Source organism: Aptenodytes patagonicus, chromosome 31, assembly GCF_965638725.1.
Source record: "Aptenodytes patagonicus chromosome 31, bAptPat1.pri.cur, whole genome shotgun sequence".
In the NCBI taxonomy this organism is placed as follows: domain Eukaryota; kingdom Metazoa; phylum Chordata; class Aves; order Sphenisciformes; family Spheniscidae; genus Aptenodytes; species Aptenodytes patagonicus.
Window position 1 is genome coordinate 91,954 of NC_134979.1, and position 17,891 is coordinate 109,844.

Sequence of the window (17,891 nt, forward strand, 5' to 3'; positions counted from 1 at the left end):
CCCACGACCCTATAGCTCTGCCCCCCGCCGCCCCTATAGCCCCTATGGGGGGGGGGGTGGGGGTTGTCCCCCCAAAAAGGGGACGCAGGCGGGTCACACGCCAAGGGCCGGCCGGTCCGTTTATGAAGCATCAAATATACAGTCTCTTATATACAGGGCCCGGCGCGGGCGCATGCGGGCCCGGGCGCCTGGGTCCTCCCCGGGGAGTTGGGGGGGTGGGGGGTGTCCCCGGACACCTGGGTCCCCTCCGTGCACATCCCTGGGTCCTCTGGGTGTCCCCCGGGAAGGGGACCCGGGCGTCCGGGGCAGGAGGGGGAGGAGGGAGGGGGGGGACAACAGGAGGTGGGGGGGGGGGGGGAGGTTAAAGTGCCATGTGACATTCAGCCTGAGCCGGGGGGGGGGGCCATCCTCGACGCCGGACCCCCGGGATGGCGGGGGGGGGACGGGGGACGGGGGGGGGACGGGGACACACGACACCCAGGCGGCCGGGTACCCCCGACCCCGCGGGGGGGGTGAGGCGCGAGCAGCCAAACACGAGCCACGTGCAGGGTTTTTTTTTGGGGGGGGGGGGGGGGGGGGGGCGAGGGGGGAGGGTGTCGGGGAAAAGGGGGGGGGGTTTTACAAAAATAACCACCGCATCCAGCATGCCGGCGCCGTCCATCGCTGCCACGAGTTGTGTCCGTCCTCTGCCGGGGGGGGGGGGGGGAGATGTGGGGTCAGACCACGGTGCTGATGCGGTTCCCCCCCTTGGGTTTGGGGGGGCCCTGGCTGGCTTGGGCCAGGGGCGAGGTGGGGCCGGCGGGAGAGTGGGGGCTGAGGGGGTGTGGGGCGAGGGGGGGGGCCAAGGGGGGGTAAGAGGGGTGGGGGGGGATGGGGGAGTGGGGGGGCGGGTGGTGGTGATGATGATGATGATGGTGGTGGTGATGGGGAGGGGGGGCCGCCCCGCCGCCGCCCCCCCGGAGGGCCCCCCCGGCCGGGCCGCCGCCGCCCCCGCCGAAAACGAAGTGCTTGGCGGCGGTGGGGGCGGGGGGCGGCGGGGGGTGGTGGTGCGGGGGGGGGCCGGGGGGGTAAACGTGGGGCAGCCCGTGGTGGGGGGGGCGCGGGGCTGTAGAGGGGTAGGGGGGAGAGAGGCTGGCGGGGGGGGCCGGGGGGGCACCTCCCCTCTTGCCGGCCGGTGTAAGGTGTAATGGGGGTGCGGCGGGGGGAACCCCCCGCCGGGGGGGCCGTGCTGCTGAGGGGGCGCCGACAGCGGGGGTTGGGGTCCCCCGTGGAAGCGGGGGGGGCTCCGGCGGCGATGGCGGGCAGCGGCGGGGGGGGGCGCGGGGCGAGCGGGAGGAGGGGGCTGCTGGGGGTACGGGGGTGGCGGCGGGGGGCCGGGCCCCCCCCCCGCCGCTGCCGCCCCCCCGGCCCCGTGGCAGTACTGGGCGTGCAGGGCCTGCAGTTTGGAGGGACCCTCGGGGGCCGGGGGGGGTGCGGGGGGGGGGGTGATGGTGATGGGAGGACGAAGCCGAGGAGGAGGAGGCCGAGGCCGAAGCGGGGCCCCCAGCTCCGGCTGGAGGTCCGGGGGGCCTTTGCCCCGTCGGCTGCCGAAGAGGGGACCCCAGGGAGGAGGAGGAGTTGGAGACGGGGCGGGGGGGGGGCCTTGTAGCCCTCGGGGGCTCCCCCCGGCCCCCCCGGTGGCCCCCGGGCCTGGGGCCGGGGGCTGCTGATGATGGAGCCCTGTGGGAGGGGGCGGGGTCAGCCCGGCAGCGGGCCACGCCCCTGCTCCCAGCAGGCCACACCCCTCAAACCAGGTCTCGTCCCATTGGTGGGTGAAGCCTGGCACCTAGGGCCCTAGAGCCAGCCCCGCCCTCTCCCTGGACTATCCCCGCCCCCCAGAGTCAGCCCCGCCCTCTCCCTGGTCAGGCCCGCCCTCTAGAGCCAGCCCCGCCCCTGTATGGGGCAAGCCCCGCCCTTGGCACCAGCCTCCCCCCCCATTGGTGGATAAGGCCAGCCACCGAGGGATGGGCCCCACCTCTGGACCAGATCATGTGACATTAGTGACCTAGCCCCGCCTCCCGCTCTAGCTTCTCGCCATTGGTGGATGGGCCCCGGCTCCTGCAAGCAAGCCCCGCCCCTTCCCTGGGATGGCCACACCCCTCAGACAAGCCCCTCCCCATTGCCACATAAGGGATCCTCATGGAAAAAGCCCCACCCCTTCCCTGGACAAGCCCCTCCTCCTGGGCCCAACCACGCCCCTTAGTGGACAAGCCCCTCCCCTGTATGCCCAAGCCTGCCCCTCACATAAGCCCCGCCCCTTCCACAAGAGCAAGGGGGGGCACTAGGAACCCGGGGGTGGGGTTTGAATGGGTGGGGCTTTTAAGGGGCGGGGCCTTAAGGGGCGGGGCCTTGGGGGGGGCCCCCACTCACCTCAATGGTGCTGTCGAGGGACCCCACGCTGTTGCGCCGGCCCGCTTGCCTGGGGGGGGGGGGGGGGTCATCGAGGGGGGGGTGTCCCCCTGGCATGACCCCCAGGGGAACCCAGTGCCCCCCCAAACCTTGCTGCCCCCCCCCGGGACCTCAGGGCACCCCAACAGCCCCCCAGGGACCCTAACTGCCCCTCAAGGGTCCCCAAATGCTCCCCAAGAGACCCCGACACCCCAGGGGACCCCAACACCCCCCCAGGGGACCCCAGCTGCCCCCCAAGGACCTCAGCGTCCCTCCCAGACCACCCCTATCTGCCCCCCCAGGGCACCCCAAATGCCCTCCCAGGTGACCCTAAGCCCCCCCGGTGGACCCCAACCCCCCCAGGGACCCCAAACCCCCCCAGGGACCTCAGCGTCCCTCCCAGACCACCCTATCTGCCCCCCAGGGCACCCCAAATGCCTGCCAGGGAACCCCAAAATGCCCTCCCAGGGACCCCAACCCCCCAGGGGGTCCCCAAAACCCCCCTCAGGGACCCCCGACACCCCTCCCAGGGGACCCCAGCTGCCCACCAGGACCTCAGCGTCCCTCCCAGACCACCCTATCTGCCCCCCCAGGGCACCCCCCAAATGCCCTCCCAGGTGACCCTAAGCCCCCCCGGTGGACCCCACCCCCCAGGGGACCCCAAACCCCCCCAGGGACCTCAGCGTCCCTCCCAGACCACCCTATCTGCCCCCCCAGGGCACCCCAAATGCCTGCCAGGGAACCCCAAAATGCCCTCCCAGGGGACCCCAACCCCCCAGGGGGTCCCCAAACCCCCCCAGGGGACCCCCGACGCCCCCCCGCCGTCTCACCGCCGTCGGAGAGGTCCCGCAGGGAGCTGCTGAGGGCGCTGCGCTTGAGCCCCTCCCCGGCCCCGAACGCCTCCTCCAGGCTGCTGCGGCTGAGGGCCGTTGAGGGCCTCGCGGGGGGGCCCCCCACCCCGCGTCCCCGACACCCCCTTCTGCTTCTCCAGCTCCGCTGCGGGGGGGGGACGGGGGGGACGGGGGACGGGGACGGGACATGGCGGCCCCAGTCGTCCCAGCGGGCCCCCCCCCCCAGCGAACCCCAACGTTGCCAGTTCCCCATCGAAATGCCCCCATTGACCGTCCCAGTGCTCCCAGTGCCCCCAGTGCCCCCCCGTGCCAGCCCCGGTGCCCTGGTGCCTCTCCCAGTGTCCCCAGTGCCTGTCCCAGTGCTCCCCAGTGCTCCCAGTTCCTATCCAAGTGTTCCCAATGCCTCTCCCATTCCCCCGGTGCCCATCCCAGTGCTCCCAGTGCCCCCAGTGCTGCCCCCCCCCCCCCCCCAGTGCCAGCCCCGGTGCCTGGTGCCTCTCCCAGTGCCCCCAGTGCCTGTCCCAGTGCCTGTCCCAGTGATCCCAGTGCTCCCAGTTTCCATCCAAGTGTTCCCAATGCCTCTCCCATTGCCCCGGTGCCCATCCCAGTGCCCCAAGTGCCCCCAGTGCCGCCCCCCCAGTGCCAGCCCCGGTGTCCTGGTGCCTCTCCCAGTGCCCCCAGTGCCTGTCCCAGTGCCTGTCCCAGTGCTCCCAGTGCTCCCAGTTCCCATCCAAGTGTTCCCAATGCCTCTCCCATTGCCCCCAGTGCCCATCCCAGTGCCCCCAGTGCCCCCAGTGCCGCCCCCACCAGTGCCAGCCCCGGTGTCCTGGTGCCTCTCCCAGTGCCCCCAGTGCCTGTCCCAGTGCCCCCAGTGCCCCCAGTGCCTGTCCCAGTGCCTGTCCCCAGTGCCCCCAGTGCCCCCAGTGCCTGTCCCAGTACCTGTCCCAGTGCTCCCAGTGCCCCCCAAGTACCTGTTCCGGTGCTCCCAGTCCCCATCCAAGTGACCCCAGGGACCGACCCAGAGCCCGTTCAAGTGCTCCCAGTGCTCCCAGTACCCCCAGTGGCCCCGTTCCCCATCCAATTGGACCCCAGGGACCGTCCCAGTGCCCCTCCCAGTGCTCCCAGTGCCCCTCCCAGTGCTCTCAGTGCTCCCAGCGCCCCTCCCAGTGCTCCCAGTGCTCCCTCCCAGCACCCCTCCCAGTGCTCCCAGTGCTCCCAGCGCCCCTCCCAGTGCTCCCAGCGCCCCTCCCAGCACCCCTCCCAGTGCTCTCAGTGCTCCAGCGCCCCTCCCAGTGCTCCCAGCACCCCTCCCAGCACCCCTCCCAGTGCTCCCAGTGCTCCCAGCGCCCCTCCCAGTGCTCCCAGCGCCCCTCCCAGCACCCCTCCCAGTGCTCTCAGTGCTCCCAGCGCCCCTCCCAGTGCTCCCAGTGCTCCTCCCAGTGCTCCCAGCGCCCCTCCCAGTGCTCCCAGTGCTCCCAGCGCCCCTCCCAGTGCTCCCAGCGCCCCTCCCAGTGCTCCCAGTGCTCCCAGCGCCCCTCCCAGTGCTCCCCGCCCCTCCCAGCGCTCCGCTCACCCTCCACGCGGTACTTCTCCATCTCCTGCACCTCGGCCACGGACTCGCGGAGGTCGCTGGCGGAAGCGCAGCCGGTCCTGCGGGCTCGGGCGTTGAAGACGATGAGGACCTTCCTCTCCCCTCCCGGCGCCGCCGACAGCAGCTTGATCCCAAACTGGTAATCTGGGGGGTGGGGGGGGTCAGAGGGCACGGGGTCAGAGGTCATGGGGTTCGGGGGGACCCGGGGGGGCCGGGGGAGGGGGTATCCCATGGGAGGTGCTGTAGGGGAGCATCCCACGGGGGACGCTATGGGCCATCCAATGGGGGACGCCATGGGGCAGGGGGACACCGTGGACATCCTATGGGGACACCATGGGGCAGGGGGACAGCCCAGGGGGGACACCATGGGACATCCAATGGGGGACACCATGGGACAGGGGGACGCCATGGGACATCCAATGGGGGACACCATGGGGCAGGGGGACATTCCGCGGGGGACACCATGGGACATCCAATGGGGGACACCATGGGGCAGGGGGACGCCATGGGACATGCAATGGGGGACGCCATGGGGCAGGGGGGACATTCCACAGGGGACACCATGGGACATCCAATGGGGGACACCATGGGGCAGGGGGACAGCCCAGGGGGGAGCCATGGGACATCCAATGGGGGACACCATGGGACAGGGGGATGCCATGGGACATGCAATGGGGGACACCATGGGGCAGGGGGACATTCCAGGGGGACACCATGAGACATCCAATGGGGGACACCATGGGGCAGGGGGACGCCATGGGACATGCAATGGGGGACACCATGGGGCAGGGGGACATTCCGCGGGGGACACCATGGGACATCCAATGAGGGACACCATGGGGCAGGGGGACATTCCATGGGGGACACCATGGGGCAGGGGGACATCCCAGGGGGGACACCATGGGACATCCCATGGAGGACACCATGGGACATCCAATGAGGGACACCATGGGGCAGGGGGACATCCCAGGGGGGACGCCATGGGACATTCCACAGGGGACACCATGGGACAACCTACGGGGGACACCGTGGGGTGAGGAGCATCCCATGGGGGACACCACGGGACATCCGGTGGGGGACACGCCGTGGTGGATCCCATGGAGCAAAGGGTCATCTGGTGGTGGACCCCGGGGGACGTAGGGGCAGGGGAGCATCCCGCGGAGGTGCTGTGGGGCAGGGGGACATGCCACGGGGTGCCGTGGGGCGCCGCGGGGCTCACAGGCGTTCTGGAAGAGCTGCATGTGCATCTCAACGAGGGGGAAGCTCTGGCGGAAGCTGTAGGTCACCAGGATCTTCTTCTTCTGGAAGATCTTCGTCACCTGCCGGGGCCACCAGGTCACCGGGGACCCAAGCATCTGGGAGACCCCTCGACTCCCCACGGGTGACCGACCCCCACCCCAGGGACACCCCCTCGCTGCGCAGGGGACCCAGGCGTCCGGCTCACCACCAGCAGGTCGTTGAAGAGGAAGACCTCGCGCTGGTGCAGCCCCAGGCGCTGGGGCCGGTTGGGGTCGGGGACCTCGTAGAGCTGGCAGCAGCACACCAGGCGCCGGTGGGGCAGGGACAGCACCTGGGGAGAGGGGTGGGCTCGGCGCTGGGGCGGGGCCTCGGTGGGACACACCCACCCGCCTTCCAGGCCCGCCCCTTGAGGGTGACGGCACCCTTGACGTTGGCCTGTGGGTCACCTAGAGCACCCCCCACATTGTGTCACCTATAATATCCCCCATTGGATCACCTAGAACATCCCCCATTGGTCACCTTGAGCGTCCCCCGTAGGTCACGTAGAACATCCCCCCACAGGGTCACCTAGGACGTCTCCCATAGGGTCACCTAGAGCATCCTCCATAGGGTCACCTAGACCATCCCTCCGTAGGGTCACCTAGAACATTCCCCCCTGGGTCCCCTAGAACCCGCCCCATCCCTCGGGTGAACCCACCGGCTTCTTGCCGACGATCATGCGCTCGACGGCCTGGACCTGGGAGACGTGGTCGTCGTTGGTGCGCAGCTCCCGGCTCTGGATGCGCTGGTAGATGCCCACCAGCATGTCCCGGGGGATGTCCTCCCCGTTGTCCACCCCTGCGCGACACCCGGGCCCCCGCTCTAGAACCCGCGTTCAGAAGCAGGGGGCGGGGACACCAAGGGAGGACAAGATGGGACCGCGGTCCTCACCTCGGAGGTTCTTGATGAAGTCCTCCAGCTTCATCTTGCGCTCGGCCTTGACGCTGGGGCTGTACATGTCGGTGTTGAGGAGGATGATGGCGAAGGCCAGGATGAAGATGGTGTCCGGGTTGCGGAACTGGCGCAGCAGGGCCGCGTTACACACGCAGTAGCGCTGGCTGCGGGGCGGACAATCCCCACGGCCCATGGGGTCAGGGTGCCCCACGGCCATCCCCACGCGGCCGGGATGGCCTCTGCACCCCGTAGCAGTCCCGGCGTGGTCCAGGCCCCCTTGCGTGCGGGGCACCACCTCTAACGTTCTCCTAGTCTACAGGGTCACCTAGAACATCACCTGGTCCCATGTGGGCCACCACCCCGATGTTCCCCTGCTCGGTCCATAGGGTCACCTAGAACATCACCTGGTCCCATGTGGGCCACCACCCCCAATGTCCCCCTGCTTGGTCCGTGGGGTCACCTAGAACATCATGCCACGGCACGTGGGCCACCGCCCCTAGTGATCCACAGGGTCACCTAGAACACCACGCCACGGCGACCGCGCGACCACGTGTCATGGCTCGGTGGCCTTCCCGGCGCCAGGGGGAGATGGGACGGGGACAGGGGACCCATCGCCGCCCCCTCACCTGAAGGCCTCGATCAAGCGCTCGACCTTCTGGGCCTCCCCCTGCACCCGAATGTGGGACTGGAACTTGCGCAGGGCCTCGTCCAGCTCCATCCCAGAGAAGTCCATCTCGTCCACCACGCAGCTGTGGGAGACCCCCCCACCCCACCCCAGACCAGAAATGGCCTCGGTCCCGGAGGTGGGGGGGGGATGGACACGCCCCCCAAGTCCCGGCATGTCCCACCCCATCCCGGTGCGTCCCGTGTCCCCCCCTGCCCCTTACTCGAGGACGTCGCGGTTGAACTGCTTCTGGCGATTGCCGAGGAACTCGCCGATCATCTGCCGGCTCAACCCTTTCCTCTCCAGGATGAAGTGGGCCACCCCCACCGGGGTGTCCGAGAGGAAGCCCCTCTCGATCAGGTACTGGATCCCCTTCTCCGGTTTCCTACAGAGGGGGCGGGGGCGGGGTCACCCCGACCGCCGTGGGGCTCGTCGTTTCGTCCTGGCTATAGGGCGACCTAGAACGTCCCCTTCTCCTGGCTGTAGGGGTCACTTTGCCGCGGTTATGGCGTCACCTAAACATCACCTTGTTTTGGCTGTAGGGTCACCTAGGACCACCACCTGGCCTCCCTATAGGGTCACCTAGAACATCGCCATGGCCGTACTATAGGGCTATCTAGAACATCACCACGTTCTTCTATAGGACCACCTAAAACATCACCCTATCCTTTCTACAGGACCACCAAGAAGGTCACCCTGTCCTCGCTATAGGGCCGCCAAGGTCACCCTGTCCTTTCTATAGGGCCACCAAGGTCACCCTGCCCTTGCTATAGGATCACCTAGAACATCGCCCCGCCTTCACCATCGGGCCACCGAGAACGCCACCCTATCCCTTCCGTAGGGTCACCAAGAACGCCACGTGGTCCCGCTATAGGGCCGCCAGACCCCACCCCACCTCCCACACGGGGCCGCCCCCGTCCCGTCCCCGTCCCCCCCCCCCCCCATTTCCCATCGCCCCCTCACTTGTTGAAGAGGTTGAGGCCGATGCGGTACTGCCGGCGCTGCACCACGTCGTTGTTGAGCGCCGGCGAATCCCAGCTCTGCCGCGGTTCCCGTTGGTACGTGGCTTTGCCGGGGGGTCCGGAAGGACCGGGGGGTTGAGGGGGGGCGGCGGGAGGCGGGGGGGGAGGCGGGGGGGGTCGCCGCAGGCTGTCGCGGGATGAGGAGCCCGAGGAGCAGTTGAGGGTCTCGTTGGAGTTGGAGCTGCTCCCCAAGCTCTCGTTGTCCCCCTCCGAGCCCTCCTCAGCGGCGGGGGGCGGCGGGGGGGCCGGGGGGGGGGGCGGGGGGAGCTTCGGGGTGGAAACAACGATGGGGGGGGCCGGTACGGGGCAACGTGCCCCCCCCGGCACCTTCGGGTTCGTAGGGACCCCCCCGGTTGACGGAGCCGCGGTCGGAGCGGTCGCTGAGGTCGGCCGAGCTGTCGCTGGGGGGCTCGACCGTCAGCAAAGGGGGGTGCCCCCCCCCCGCCGCCCCCGCGCCCCCGGCACTCCAGGCACAGGGGGCCGCGGCGAGGGGGTTCCTCGGGACCCCCCCAGCGTTCAGCCGGGCCGGGGGGGTTGGCGGGAGGGGGCGGGGGGGGCGGGGGGGCGGGGGGCTGCGGGGGACCCCCGGTTTCGGGAGGGGGCTCGGGGCTGGGGGGCCGCTCGGGTGAGCGGGGGGATCCGGGGAGCCCCTCGTCCAGGTAGAGGGTGACGTCGCTGGCGGAGGTGGCGGCGCTGTCACCCGCGGGGGGGGCCGGGGCCCCGGGGGGACCCCCCGGCTGCCCCCCAGCGCCTCGTCAATGGAGGCGGCCAAGGACTTCACCTGCGGGGACGGACACCCCCCCCACCGCCGTCAGCCCCCCGCCTCCATCGTCGCGCCCCCCCTTGACCCCCTCCTCCGGCCCCCCCAACACCCCGTGACCTCCCCCCATGGTCCCTGTGACCCCTCTGTCCCCCTCCCCCAACTCCTCGTGGCTCCTGTGACCCCCATGACCCCCATGGCCCCTATGACCTCCATGACCCCCATGGCCCTGTGACCTCCGTGACCCTCCCATGGCCCTTGGGACCCCCATGACCCCCATGACCTCCATGACCCCCATGGCCCCGTGACCCCCATGACCTTCCACGGCCCTGTGACCTCCGTGACCCCCATGCCCCCATGACCCCCATGGCCCCGTGACCCCCATGACCTTCCACGGCCCTGTGACCTCCATGACCCCCACGTCCCCCGTGACCCCCATGGCCCCTATGACCTCCACGACCCCCATGGCCCCTATGACCCCCATGGCCCCTATGACCCCCATGACCTTCCACGGCCCTGTGACCTCCATGACCCCCACGTCCCCCATGACCCCCATGTCCCCCATAGCCCCTATGACCCCCATGACCTTCCACGGCCCTGTGACCTCCATGACCCCCACGTCCCCCGTGACCCCCATGGCCCCTCTGACCTCCACGACCCCCGCGGCCCCGTGACCTCCCATGCCCCCCGTGACCCCCATGGCCCCTCTGACCTCCACGACCCCCGCGGCCCCGTGACCTCCCATGCCCCCCATGACCCCCACGGCCCCTATGACCTCCACGACCCCCGTGGCCCTGTGACCTCCCACGGCCCTGTGACCTCCGTGGCCCCCCCCCCACGTCCCCTGTGACCCCCTCTACGACCCCCCCCCCCCCCATGACCCCTACCTGCTGCGCAAAGGCCTCCTCCAGGTCGGCGCCACCGGGTCCGAAGTCGGCGGAGGCCGAGAGCTGCCGGGGGGGGCTGCCGGCACCCCCGGCCCCGGCCCCCCCTCCCGCCGCCGTCCCTTCGGCGGGACCACCCCCCCCATCCAAACCAGCCCGGCAGGATCCCCCGTATCGGGGCGCCCTTCGAGGTCCCCCCAACACCCCCTCGTCCAGCGAGGCGGGTTTGCCCTGGAAATAAGGGGGGGGTGGCGGGGGGGGTCCCGGGGCGGGAGCCGGGGGTCCGCGATCGTATTCCTCGAAGGAAAACTGGAGGCGGAGGCCGGGGAGGGCCAGGCGCCGGGCGCGCCCCCCCTCGCTGCGCAGCCGCTCGAACTTCTGGGCCATGCGGTAGCGGCGGAAGGCGGCCTGGATGGTGCGGGCGGCGCGGCGGGTGCGGAAGTAACCCCCGTATTTGCGTTCCAGCATCTCCACCTGGCGGGGGGGACACGGGGACGGGACACGGACGGACGGGAGGCGGAGGGGGACAGGGCGGGGGGGGGGACACACACAGGGGGACGGGGACGCGGACGAGGAGATGGGGACATGGGGACGGGACACGGACGGACGGGAGGCGGAGGGGGACAGGGCGGGGGGGACACACACAGGGGGATGGGGACGTGGACGAGGAGATGGGGACGTGGGGATGGGGACGAGGACACGGAGGAGGAGATGGGGACGGGGACAAGGAGATGGGGACGTGGGGACGGGGACACAGACGAGGAGATGGGGACGTGGGGATGGGGCCAAGGAGATGGGGACGAGGGGATGGGGACGAGGACACGGACGAGGAGATGGGGACATGGGGACAGGGATGGGGACACGGATGAGGAGATGGGGACGTGGGGACAGGGACATGGGGACATGGGGACGGGGATGGGGACGGGGACGAGGAGATGGGGACATGGGGATGGGGACAAGGACACGGACGAGGAGATGGGGACGTGGGGATGGGGACGTGGGGACGGGGAGATGGGGACGGGGACACGGACGAGGAGATGGGGACGTGGGGATGGGGACGTGGGGACAGGGATGGGGACACGGACAAGGAGATGGGGACGTGGGGACGGGGACATGGGGACAGGGATGGGGATGGGGACGAGGAGATGGGGACATGGGGATGGGGACAAGGAGATGGGGACGTGGGGACGGGGACATGGGGACGTGGGGACGGGGATGGGGACGGGGATGAGGAGATGGGGACATGGGGATGGGGACAAGGAGATGGGGACGTGGGGATGGGGATGAGGAGATGGGGACATGGGGACGGGACAAGGAGATGGGGACGTGGGGACGGGGATGGGGACACAGACGAGGAGATGGGGACGTGGGGATGGGGACAAGGAGATGGGGACATGGGGACAGGGATGGGGACACGGACGAGGAGATGGGGACGTGGGGACGGGGATGGGGACGGGGACGAGGAGACGGGGACATGGGGATGGGGACGGGGACACAGACGAGGAGATGGGGATGTGGGGACGGGGACAAGGAGATGGGGATGTGGGGACGGGGACACAGACAAGGAGATGGGGATGTGGGGACGGGGACAAAGAGATGGGGACATGGGGATGGGGATGTGGGGACAGGGACGCGGACAAGGAGATGGGGACATGGGGACGGGGGCAAGGAGATGGGGATGGGGACGAGGAGATGGGGACGGGGACGAGGAGATGGGGACGTGGGGACAGGGACACAGACGAGGAGATGGGGACGGGGACGCGGATGGAGGTATGGGGGAGGTGGGGGTGAGGATACGGGGAGGGGGACGTGGGGGCGTGGATGAGGACACGGGGATGGGGACAAGGACGGGGACACAGGGATGAGGAGAGGGGATGGGGACATCGGGGCACGGAGGGGGACAGGGGGATGGGGCCATGGATGGGGACACGGGGGCGTGGAGGGGGGACACGGGGATGGGGCCGTGGATGGAGATACGGGGATGGGGCCATGGTTGGGGACACGGGGACATGGGTGGGGACACAGGGACAGAGATGGGGATAAGGGGACATCGGCATGGGGACGGGGCCGTGGATGGAGATACAGGGCCACGGGGATGGGGACGTGGACAGGGACGTGGGGACACACCGGGGTAACCAGAGGTGGACACGGGGACGGGGAGGGGACAGGGCAGGAGAAGGACAGAGGTGAGGGAACACCCCGGGGGAAACGGGGTTGGCACCAGGGTGGGGGCACGGTGGCCTCCCACGGGGATGGGGCCCCGCACGGGGACAGTGACCACGGCACGGGGCTGGTGACCATCACACGTGGGGCCGGGGACCATCATGCACCGCTAACGACCATCACGCATGGCTGGTCACCGTCACGCATGGCCGGGGACCGTCACACGTGGGTGGTGACCGTCACACATAGCTGGGGACCATCACACGTGGCTGGGGACCATCACACGTGGCCGGGGACCATCACACATGGGTGGTGACCATCACACGTGTCTGGTGACCATCACACGTGTCTGGGGACCATCACGTGTGGGGTTGGGGACCATCACATGTGTCTGGGGACCATCACACGTGGGGTTGGGGACCATCACACATGGCCGGGGACCATCACATGTGTCTGGGGACCATCACACGTGGCCGGGGACCAACACACGTGGGGTTGGGGACCATCACACATGGCCGGGGACCATCACACGTGTCTGGGGACCATCACACGTGGCTGGGGACCATCACACGTGGGGTTGGGGACCATCACACATGGCCGGGGACCATCACACGTGGCTGGTGACCATCACACGTGGGGTTGGGGCCCATCACACATGGCTGGGGAACGTCACATGTGGCCGGGGTCCATCACACGTGTCTGGGGACCATCGCACGTGGCCGGTGACCATCACGCATGGGGTTGGGGACCATTACACGTGGCTGGGGACCATCGCACGTGGGTGGTGACCATCACACGTGGCCAGGGACCGTCACACGTGGCCAGGGACCATCATGCGTGGGGTTGGGGACCATCGCACATGGCCAGTGACCATCACACGTGGGGTCGGGGCCCATCACACGTGGCCGGGGACCGTCACACGTGGCCAGGGACCATCACACGTGGCTGGTGACCATCACACGTGTCTGGGGACCATCACGCATGGCCGGTGACCATCACGTGTGGGGTTGGGGACCATCACACATGGGGCTGGGGACCATCGCACATGGCCGGTGACCATCACACGTGGGGTCGGGGCCCATCACACGTGGCCAGGGACCGTCACACGTGGGGTCGGGGCCCATCACACGTGGCTGGGGACCATCACACGTGGCCAGGGACCATCACACGTGTCTGGGGACCATCACGCATGGCCGGTGACCATCACGTGTAGGGTTGGGGACCATCACACGTGGCCGGGGACCATCACATGTGTCTGGGGACCATCGCACGTGGCCGGGGACCATCATGCATGGGGTTGGGGACCATCACACATGGCCAGGGACCATCACACGTGGGTGGTGACCGTCACACGTGGGTGGTGACTGTCACACATGTCTGGGGACCATCACACGTGGCCGGGGACCATCGTACGTGGCTGGGGACCGTCACACGTGTCTGGGGACCATCACATGTGGCCGGGGACCATCATGCATGGGGTTGGGGACCATCACACATGGCCAGGGACCATCACACGTGGCCGGGGACCGTCACACGTGGCCGGGGCCCATCACACATGGGGTCGGGGCCCACCACACGTGGCCGGGGACCGTCACACAGGGCTGGGGACCGTCCTGGGGTGGGGGGAGGTGGGGGTGTCGGGGGGTGTCCCCGGGGTACCTTCTTGTCCTGCAGGTCGGTGGAGAGCTCGTAGCTGTCGCTCAGAGCCTTCGGCCTCTTGCTCTCCTCCTCCTCCTCCTGCTTGCGCAGGGCCACGCTGGCGGGCTGGGGTGGCAGGCGGGGCCAGGCCAAGCCCGGGGAGCCCCCCCCGGGGCACCCCCCGGATCCCCCCCGGTCCCTGGGGGGCCGGTTGGGGGAGGCCACGGTACGGGGGGGGTCGCCCGGGGCTGTCGGGCACCGGACCCCCACCCTCGCTGCCCGGCGCCTCGCCGTCCACGCTGCGGGGACACCGCGTCACCCCCACGTCACAACCCCCGAATCCCCCCCCCGAACCTCTCCGAGACCCTCCTGAGACCCCCCAAAATGGCCTCAAGGGCCCCCCCCCCCGCCCCGAGACTCCCCAAACAGGCTCCTCCCCCGGGGCGCCTGGAGCCACCCAAGCAGGGACCGTGGGGACACGGGCATGGGGACACACGGACACGTGGTCACACGGACAGGGGAATGCAGGGACGTGGGGACAGACGGACATGGGGACACACGGGCATGGGGACAGACGGACATGACCGACATGGGGGACACTCGAGACTTGGGGACAGACGGACATGGGACAGACGGACGTGGGGACACACGGACACGACAGACGTTGGGACGTGGACAAGGGACACGCGGACATGACCAACACGGGGACACTCGAGACTTGGGGACACACGGACACGACAGACGTGGGGACAGGGACATGGGACACACGGATGTGGGACACACGGACACGACAGAAGTGGGGACATGGACATGGGACACATGGACGTGGGACACATGGACATGACAGACACGGGGACAGGGACATGGGACACACGGACATGGGGACACACGGACACGGGGACACACGGAAATGACCAACATGGGGACACTCGAGACTTGGGGACAGACGGACATGACAGACATGGGGACAGGGACATGGGACACACGGACACGACAGACGTGGAGATGTGGACAAGGGACACACGGACATGGGGACACATGGACATGACCAACATGGGGACACTTGAGACTTGGGGACACACAGACATGACAGACGTGGGGACGCAGACAAGGGACACGTGGACATGGGGACATACAGACATGGGGACACGTGGACATGACCGACATGGGGACGCTTGAGACTTGGGGACACATGGACATGGGGACACACGGACATGACCGACATGGGGACACGCGGACATGGGGACAGACGGACACGACCGACATGGGGACAGGGACATGGGACACACGGATGTGGGACACACGGACATGACTGACATGGGGACAGGGACATGGGACACACAGACGTGGGGACACAGGGATGCGGGGACACATGGACAGAGACATGGGGACACAGGGACATGGGGACACACGGACATGACCAACATGGGGACACTCGAGACTTGGGGACAGACGGACACGACAGACGTGGGGACAGGGACATGGGACACACGGACGTGGGACACACGGACATGGGGACACATGGACATGACCAACATGGGGACGCTTGAGACTTGGGGACACACAGACATGACAGACGTGGGGACACAGACAAGGGACACGTGGACATGGGGACACACGGACATGGGGACACATGGACATGACCAACATGGGGACGCTTGAGACTTGGGGACACACGGACATGGGGACACACGGACATGACCGACATGGGGACATCTGGATGTGGGGACACATGGACGCAGGGACACACAGACACGGGGACACAGGGACATGGGACACACAGACACGACCACCATGGGGACATGCGGGCATGAGGACATACGCACATGACAGACGTGGGGACACACGGACCTGGGACACATGGACACGGGGACATGTGACATGGAGACACATGGACATGACCGACGTGGGGACACACGGACACGACAGATGTGGGGACACACGGACGTGGGGACACACGGACCACATGGACACGGACATGGGGACTTGTGACATGGGGACACACGGACATGGGGACACACAGACACGGGGACACACAGACACGGGGACACACGGACACGGGGATACCTGGACACGGGGACACATGGTCAGGGGACACACGGACACGGGGACACACGGACACTGGGACACCTGGACACGGGGACACACAGACACACCAGACATGGGGACACATGGGACACACATGGACATGGGGACACACGGACACAGGAACACACGGACACTGGGATACCCGGACACGGGGACACACGGACGTGGGGACACACGGACATGGGGACACATGGACACTGGGATACCTGGACATGGGGACACATGGACATGGGACACACGGACACTGGGATACCTGGACATGGGGACACACGGACACTGGGACACACGGACACGAGGATACACGGACACTGGGATACTTGGACACGGGGACACACAGACATGGGACACACGGACACGGGGACACACGGACACTGGGATACCTGGACACGGGGACACATGGACACGGGACACACAGACACGGGGACACACGGATACAGGGACACACGGACACTGGGACACCTGGACACGGGGACACACGTGTCACATGTCACGGGGACACATACCAGACATGGGGACACACAGACATGGGACACATGGACATGGGGACACACGGACACTGGGACACCTGGACACGGGGACACACGGATGTGGGGATACACAGACACGAGGACACACGGACACTGGGACACACGGACACGGGGACACATGTGTCACATGTCACGGGGACACATACCAGACATGGGGACACACAGACATGGGACACATGGACATGGGGACACACGGACACTGGGACACCTGGACACGGGGACACACAGACATGGGACACACGGACATGGGACACACGGACACTGAGACACCTGGACACGGGGACACACAGACATGGGACACACGGACATGGGACACACGGACACTGAGACACACGGACACGGGGGGACACAGACATGGGGACACATGGACACGGGACATACATGGACACACGGACACACGGACACAGGCAGCCCCCCCCCCCCCCCCCCGCCAGCCCCCCCGGGGGGACCCAGGCCTCAAGGCCCTCCCCCCCCCCACCTCACTGGGGACCCAGGCATCCGGGAAAGGGGGGGGGGGGGCAAGGAAAATGGGGGGGGGGTGTCCCCCAAAAGTCCGGGAGGGGTCCAGGGAAGGTGCACAGGACCTGGGGGGGGGGGGGGGGTGTGTCCCCGAAGGTTTGGGGGGGAATGATGAGGGGGGGGGCCGGTCCCGCGCGGGTGGGGGGGGCGTAAAAGGGGGTTGGGGGGGGGTGTCTCGGGGGGGGTGTGTGTAAAGGGGGGTTGGGGGGGGGTCTCGGGGGGGGAGAGGGTGTAAAGGGGGGGTTGGGGGGGGGGGGGGGTCCCCGACTCACCCGTGCAGCAGGCGCTGCCGGAGCGGCCCCCGCCGCCGGTCGGCGGTGCACTGCAGGCACCACATCGGGGGGGGGGGGGGCACCCCCCACGAAGTTGGGGGGGGGGGGACGGGGACGGGGACGGGGAACACTCGGACGGACACCCGGACACCCCCCCCCAAGGGGTGGGGGAGGGTGGGGGGGGTCGGGGGCAGCTCCTCCTCCTCCGCAGCACCCGGGGCCCGGTCGGCCGGTGGAGGAGGAGGAGGAGGAGGAGGAGGAGGGGAGGGGGGGGGGGGGGGGGGAGGAGGAGCCGGAGGAGCGACCCCCCTCC

At 68.7% G+C, this 17,891-nt stretch overlaps 1 protein-coding gene across 1 annotated transcript; it reads right to left on the reverse strand.

Moving 5' to 3' along the window:
• Positions 1–716: 716 nt before the first annotated feature.
• On the reverse strand, positions 717–17,643 carry LOC143171772 (IQ motif and SEC7 domain-containing protein 2-like). The gene is given in 19 exon segments (XM_076360851.1): positions 717–813; positions 2,410–2,458; positions 3,258–3,352; positions 3,354–3,423; positions 4,852–5,013; positions 6,089–6,188; positions 6,314–6,439; positions 6,806–6,945; positions 7,039–7,205; positions 7,668–7,790; positions 7,929–8,090; positions 8,669–9,007; positions 9,009–9,178; positions 9,180–9,469; positions 9,472–9,508; positions 10,375–10,845; positions 14,194–14,364; positions 14,366–14,471; positions 17,579–17,643. Coding segments are annotated over 19 exon segments (2,940 nt in total).
• Between the last annotated feature and the right edge of the window lie 248 nt (positions 17,644–17,891).